This window comes from Oncorhynchus mykiss, chromosome 6 (genome assembly GCF_057628025.1).
Source record: "Oncorhynchus mykiss isolate SJ-2025 chromosome 6, ASM5762802v1, whole genome shotgun sequence".
NCBI lineage: Eukaryota > Metazoa > Chordata > Actinopteri > Salmoniformes > Salmonidae > Oncorhynchus > Oncorhynchus mykiss.
In genome coordinates, this window is record NC_143027.1 from 12385694 (window position 1) to 12392500 (window position 6807).

General features: G+C 44.8%; 1 protein-coding gene across 1 annotated transcript in view; it reads right to left on the bottom strand.

Moving 5' to 3' along the window:
- LOC110525279 (adhesion G protein-coupled receptor V1) overlaps nt 1–6807 on the bottom strand; it is a 255023-nt gene that overhangs the window by 207308 nt on the left and 40908 nt on the right. The window contains exons 4-8 of the mRNA XM_036979421.2: nt 4104–4199; nt 2278–2382; nt 1847–1960; nt 1070–1638; nt 603–873 (exon numbers count right to left, since the gene is read on the bottom strand). Of these exons, the coding sequence (XP_036835316.2) occupies nt 603–873; nt 1070–1638; nt 1847–1960; nt 2278–2382; nt 4104–4199 (1155 nt within the window). The remainder of the gene's footprint in view (nt 1–602; nt 874–1069; nt 1639–1846; nt 1961–2277; nt 2383–4103; nt 4200–6807) is intronic.

Sequence of the window (6807 nt, forward strand, 5' to 3'; positions counted from 1 at the left end):
CACACACACACACACACACACACACACACACACACACACACACACACACACACACACACACACACACAGGCGCGCCCGCACAAATGACCACATCCTTCAGAGGGTAGGGGACGGCTCTGCCGATGTGTTTTCCAGAAGTGCAACCCTCCCCAGCAGGGCATAGGTAGTAGACCTGCTCCCTCTTTCTCCCTCCCTCCCTCCTTCCCTCTCTGTCTCTCTCTCTCTCTCATCCAGCCACTGCTCTGTTCTAGACATGGCACTAAGCTCCCAGAAAAGAAACTTTCTCAAATTGTCTATCTGGTATGGCAAATAACCAAAAAAGCCAACACAGAGCTCCACAAAACACCAGCATTAACAACACGACAGAAAGGAATATTAAATCTGATTAAGAAATACTAGAAAAACCTTTGGATGTATACAAAACAAATCATCAAACTCTAGTATTGGAAGAGAAACTGATAGAACCATACTTTTGGACCAATCAATCAATCAATCAATCAATCAATCGATCAATCAATCAATCAATCAATCAATCAATCAATCAATCGATCAAAAGCAGTAGAATCCGAATCTATAGTTGTAGTGTGATTGGCCAGACTGACCTCCATAGGCTCGTCCACCTCGGCCCCTCCCTGCACAGTGTCCGGCAGCAGTCGGAGGACGAAGGCCTCTGCCTCCTCTGGAAGCTTGTCTGCTGTGATGTTCAAGAGCAGGGCCGTACTCATCTGGCCCGCCCTGAACCGCAACATGCCCCTTTCTGGGCTCAGGTCATCTGACACGGGCGAGCGGTCACTGGAGTTCCGACTGATGGTCCAGTTGACGGAGACGTCGCCATGGTTCCCCCCGTTCCTCACAATGGAGATACCGTCAAATCTTTAGGAATGAGAGGGGGTGGGGTTGTGGAAATAGCACAGACAGAAACACTTGAGTGTCAATGTGTTTGGAAAATATTATGTAAAAATGTCACTGTACATTTTTTTTCCATGCATGTAAAATAAAATGGGATAATTGTGTGTAACACTTCAACCTGAACCAATGAGATTCTCCTCCTGACTGTAGTTCAACCCACCTGTCCGTCACATCCTCGTTGATACTGATTGGCTGAGTGAGAGGGCTGCTGCTGATTGACAGGACCCCGTGTGGCTTATCATTGGGTTCGATGGTGACCAGGATGGCTTTGGGAGGGATCAGCACGGCGTCTCCTCTCACAGTATCCTCCAGCAGCACCACTTGGAACGACTCTGCGATCTCCGGCACCTTGTCATCGTTGACTCTGAAGAGCAGTGGCACCTCGTAGACCCGCGGGGGAAACGTCACCCTGTGCACCGTCTGCAGGTCCACAAAATCCACCGCCGGTGTGGCGCTGCCCGCCCCTTCGCCACTGACGACCACGTAATCTACAGAGACCTCTGTGTCGTCGGAGCCCACCAGACGGCTGTGGTCAGCCAGGCTGCCACGGGTCACGGTAAGGGAGATGACCCCGGCGTTCTCGGCCACGGCCACCAGAGACAGGGAGAAGCGCAAGGGGCTGTCGTTACGGCGGATCTTCAGCTCTACACTGCTGCCGTTGGGGTTGAGGAGTGCCCCGCCCGCTACGCCCGTCAGCTTTACTGTGAACACCTCGTCATCCTCAGGGATCTGAGAGAGATGACAGGAAAAAAAAGGTTTAGTGATATGTTACCATATAGAAATATATACAGTAAATAGATAGTGTTATCTCAATGGTTTAGTAACTCCTGGTTGACTTAGCCAGCAAAAGAAAGCTTCAGATGATCCATGTGTTTGATGTGGAGTTGTCTGGTGAAAGGTGTGATGACATGTGAAAGGAGGAAAGAGGACAGGGTACCTGGTCATCCTGGATGAGGATGCTGAAGACCACCATAGCCCGTCCAGGTGGGATGGTGATGTTCCCCTGGTCTGGACTGAGGTCCTCCAGGGCAGAGTTAGGGCCTCCAGAGATCTGACCGTGTACAAAACACAACATAATGCCATAATGACAGTTCTGGAATAAGTTTACCTGAAAGAGGTGTGTGTGTGTGTGTGTGTGTGTGTGTGTGTGTGTGTGTGTGTGTGTGTGTGTGTGTGTGTGTGTGTGTGTGTGTGTGTGTGTGTGCGTGCGTGCGTGCGTGCGTGCATGCGTGCGTGCGTGCGTGTGTGTGTGTGTCCTTGTGCATGTGAGGTTGGCATAAGTAGACTGGGTAGCAGATAGACATCCACACTAAAATGAAAATGGCCTACTGAAGGAGGTCAAACAGGGGTCAGTTACAGTGAACTCACCTCAAAGTTGACCGTCACTGTCCCATACGTCCCCTTCTCTCTGACCAGGCTTAGAGGCACATACTGGCTCCTCCCTCTAGGCTCATCCACGACGATCTGTTTAGTCTGGAGGAGAGAGAAAGATGAAGGGGTGTGGGGGGGGGGATAAGTCAAAGGCAGTCAGAACTTGTCTTTTGTTTCACCTAAGACACGAAGGGTCCTGCAGTCCCAGTATTCAGGGTGAGGCAGCTTTAGTAAGTTTGTTTATGTTTCACACAATGAACGTTGTCTTCAGTGATTATGAAATGAATTAGTTCCTCTCCACAAGACGACGAGTTTCATTGACCACACGATGACTGGAGAAACTAAACAAAAAAACATGTTTCAAAATCATAATTGCAGAGTCCTTTAATGGTTTTCGAAGAAGATCCCAATGGTTACCATAGTAACCCCCAAAAACTGCCACTGACAAGTTAATCCTGGGAGCAAACTGCTGCCATTGTGGTTGTGCTGCCCCTGGCAACCCCTGAACCCTTCTGCACAACCATCTGCATGGATCTGCTCTGTGGCATTTCACCCCCACTCCTGACCCACTCCTGACACACCCTTGTCCTGAACCTCATTTCCTTATCCTGACAGTGACAAAGCCTTCCCTCTCAAAACATCTAACATGGTACGTACTGTATTCGGAAGCCAAATTATACCCCCTACGTGCTCTCAAATTCTCTGTGATAATAACAAACAAGACTGCAGAGTGAGACAAATTTAAACTACTGTAAAACTTCAATTAAACTCAGACTCAAATAGCCGCCAGTCCCTTTTAATAGTCAGGCAACCGCGCATATGTCAGCAAATAAACGCCTTGTTTCAAATAGACCCCGGGTCTAAAGGAATTCTATATGAGTTGATTTTTTTTAACCTTTATTTAACTAGGCAAGTCAGTTAAGAACAACTTATTATTTACAATGACAGCCTAGGGTGTTAACAAAGCTAACTGCCTTGTTCAGGGGCAGAACGACACATTTTTACCTCATCAGCTCAGGGATTCGATCTAGCAACCTTTCGGTTACTCTCCCAACCCTCTAACCACTAGGCCACCTGCCGCCCCAAGGTTAACATGAATGACCATGAATTGTTTACGAAGTTTAATGTTTGATTTGTTACATTAAATAATTCAGTAATTAAAATGATGGCAATCGTCTGTTTTTATCGTCAATAAGAAGCTGAGAACTGCTAGCCATTGGCTGCTAACAGCTGAGAACTGCCAGCTAACTGGCAAGCGCAAAAACAGTCAACAACTTTGGAAGTACTGAACACCAGAAATCGTCCCATCGCCCTCTAAGTGGCGAAAGTAAGAACTGCCAAAAATGCACAGTCAAAGAGGAGAATAATTATTCTGTCAAGGAAAAAATAAAAATTAATTAAAAAAGGCATACTGAGACAAAGGAAACGTGACACCATGGGAATGGTAACACATTAGTGCAGGAAATGAATACCTTTATTACAATCTTCCTCATTAACTATGACAATGGGCAAAAGCTGTTTGCATTAAGTCATAGACACCTGGCTCAAATAGAAGCCTGCCTCAAATAGAAGCCTGCCTCAAATAGAAGCCTGCCTCAAATAGAAGCCTGCCTCAAATAGAAGCCTGCCTCAAAAAAAAGCATGTCTCTAATAAGTGCCTGTTGTGATCAGTGATTTAAGTTTCACGGTAAAAGCAAACTTTAAATACAGAATGCTGAGTTTGGGATTCACTTTACATTTACTGAAGGTTGAACAAATCGTCTTAAACTGGTTGAAACAGAATGCAAGCAAGAATCAACACTGGACAGACAGGTGTTTCTTACCGAGTTGAAGGAAATTATTCCGAAGGCGTTGTCATTGGACAGGATGGTGATAGTGGCTCTGTTGGGGGTCCCCAGTCTCACGCCATTGGAGGAGCTCTGGAAGAAGAGCAATGATGAGAGATGTATAAACCAGTCCCCTTATCAAGCATACAAACGTAGTCACAGACACACACGCACAAACTCACACCCGAACTCACGCATGTACACACACACACACACACACACACACACACACACGCACACACACACACACACACACACACACACACACACACACACACACACACACACACACACACACACACACACACACACACACACACACACACACACACACACACACACACACACACACACACACACACACACACACACACACACACACACACACACACACACACTCCTCCCCAGGACTCTTCACTACAGCACCACTCCTGCAGAGAGGTCATGGGGAGAGGACACAAAGTCAGGAAGTAGTTCTCTCAGGCTAGTTCTCAGCAGCCTACCTCTCAGGCTAGCTCTGAGCAGCCTAACTTTCAGATTATCTCTCAGCAGTCTAACTCTCAGATTAGCTCTCAGCAGCCTACCTCTCATATTAGCTCTCTGCAGCCTACCTCTCATAGTACTGTAGCTCTCAGCAGTCTAACTCTCAGATTAGCTCTCAGCAGCCTAACTTTCAGATGAATTCTCAGCAGCCTACCTCTCAGATTACTGTAGCTCTCAGCAGCCTACCTCTCAGGCTAGCTCTCAGCAGCCTACCTCTCAGGCTAGCTCTCAGCAGCCACACCATTAAAGCACCATTATTGCATTTTCTGTGTGGAAAAATCTATTTTACTCATTACCTTAAAGGGAAGGCTAGTTAGCATTGTCTCGCAAAACTACCTCTAACTTTCATCATACTGGACACAGAGACATACAAATGGTGTCCACGAGTTCATCTGACTCTGGGGAAGTAGATCAAGGTGGGTCAATATATTCAGCATTTCGTTGAATTAACTCGATGGACCTAAGACCAAGCGTTTTTGTCAATTTAAACAAAAGAGTGGTATTATACACTGAGTGTACAAAACATTATGAATGCCTTCTCTTTCCATGACATATAGACTGACCAGGTGAATCCAGGTGAAAGCTATGATCCCTTATTGATGTCACTTGTTAAATCCCCTTCTATCAGTGTAGATGAAGGGGAGGAGACAGGTTAAAGGAGGATGTTTCTACCTTGAGACATGGATTGTCTCTGTTCCATTCAGAGGGTGAATCGGCAAGACAAAATATATAAGTGCCTTTGAACGGGGTATGGTTGAAGGTGCCAGGCGCAGCGGTTTGAGTGTGTCAAGAATTGCAACGTTGCTGGGTTTTTCACGCTCAACAGTTTACCGTGTGTATCAAGAAAGGTCCACCACCCAAAGGACATCCAGTTGAACGGTCCTCCAACATGTCATTACTAGTTCAATTAGCCGTGAATCCCCTTGGAAGCTTGTGTGCAACAGGGAGGGGCAATTGAATACAAGAATCACAAAGAGTCTTACATTGTTAAAACATTTCTAGCCTGTCTATCTCTGGGTAACAGGGTTGACAAAACACTAGAGAACTGCCAAAAAGTGTAGAACCAGCTCAACTGTTTTTACTCCATGATTTGGCTATTAGATGCTAGTTTCACCATATTAAAACAAGAGTTCTGTTCACGCAACATGGTTGACCTTAAAAAGCGGGAACAGACGGAAATTAATCACAAACTCTTCCTAGGAGCCACAGGTGCGTCGAGGGACATGTCAAAATGATGAATTCTGGCACTTTAGCAAGTCTTTATTCATATTAAAAATCTGATTTATTGAATTCTCCATACTGGTCTATATTAATAAAGAGCAATTTAATTTATACAGTAAGCTTTTAAAATGCAATATTGTGGCATAATTTCTACTTAACATATCAAAGGTACTCATTTTGTGGGACGATCCAGCACACATTAAGTTCTGCCTGTTGGACGTTGGTTGCAATGCTCTCATCCAGTTGGTTTGTTTATTTGCCATATACACATGAAAGACATGAAGTCACTACATGACCGACAATGTATCATGTTTGTAGTTTATTTTACCTTTATTTATTCAGTTTTTTTCTCATTGAGATAATATCTCTTTTCCAAGAGAGACCTGGTATTTTTTATAGTCATTTAAATGCATTATTATTCATGTTAATTGTTGAAATTCCTGTTCAGGTGGATTTGGGATTGTTCCAGTGTTAGGCGCAGGACTTTTAACTTGTTCACGTGCTCATCTCAAGAGAGAGCTAAGGCTGGGGTGACATGTATATCCCAGGACTCTGCTGAACTGAACTGTCTGAGGAATTATTACAGTTTCTTTTTCTAAGCACAATTTTGAAAGCAGGGCCCGGTTTGTCAAAACACTATACACAATTAGCACAACCCTACACCAAAGTAGCACAACACTTCAGATCATTTTCAAAATGGAACACTTTTGTCAAAACTATACACGACTTCATAAAAATAATATTTTGTTACCATACGAAACACATTTCATATGACTTCAATCTTTTTGAACCAGTTACACACTGCTGTTGCTAACCTAAAACACTTTTAGCAAGTCTAATTGTCAGTCATTAGAGTGCTGTAAATGAAGTACACAGAGAAAGTGCAACTATACAAACACCTACACAAGACCAATGCTGCAGACTGAGGACGATATCA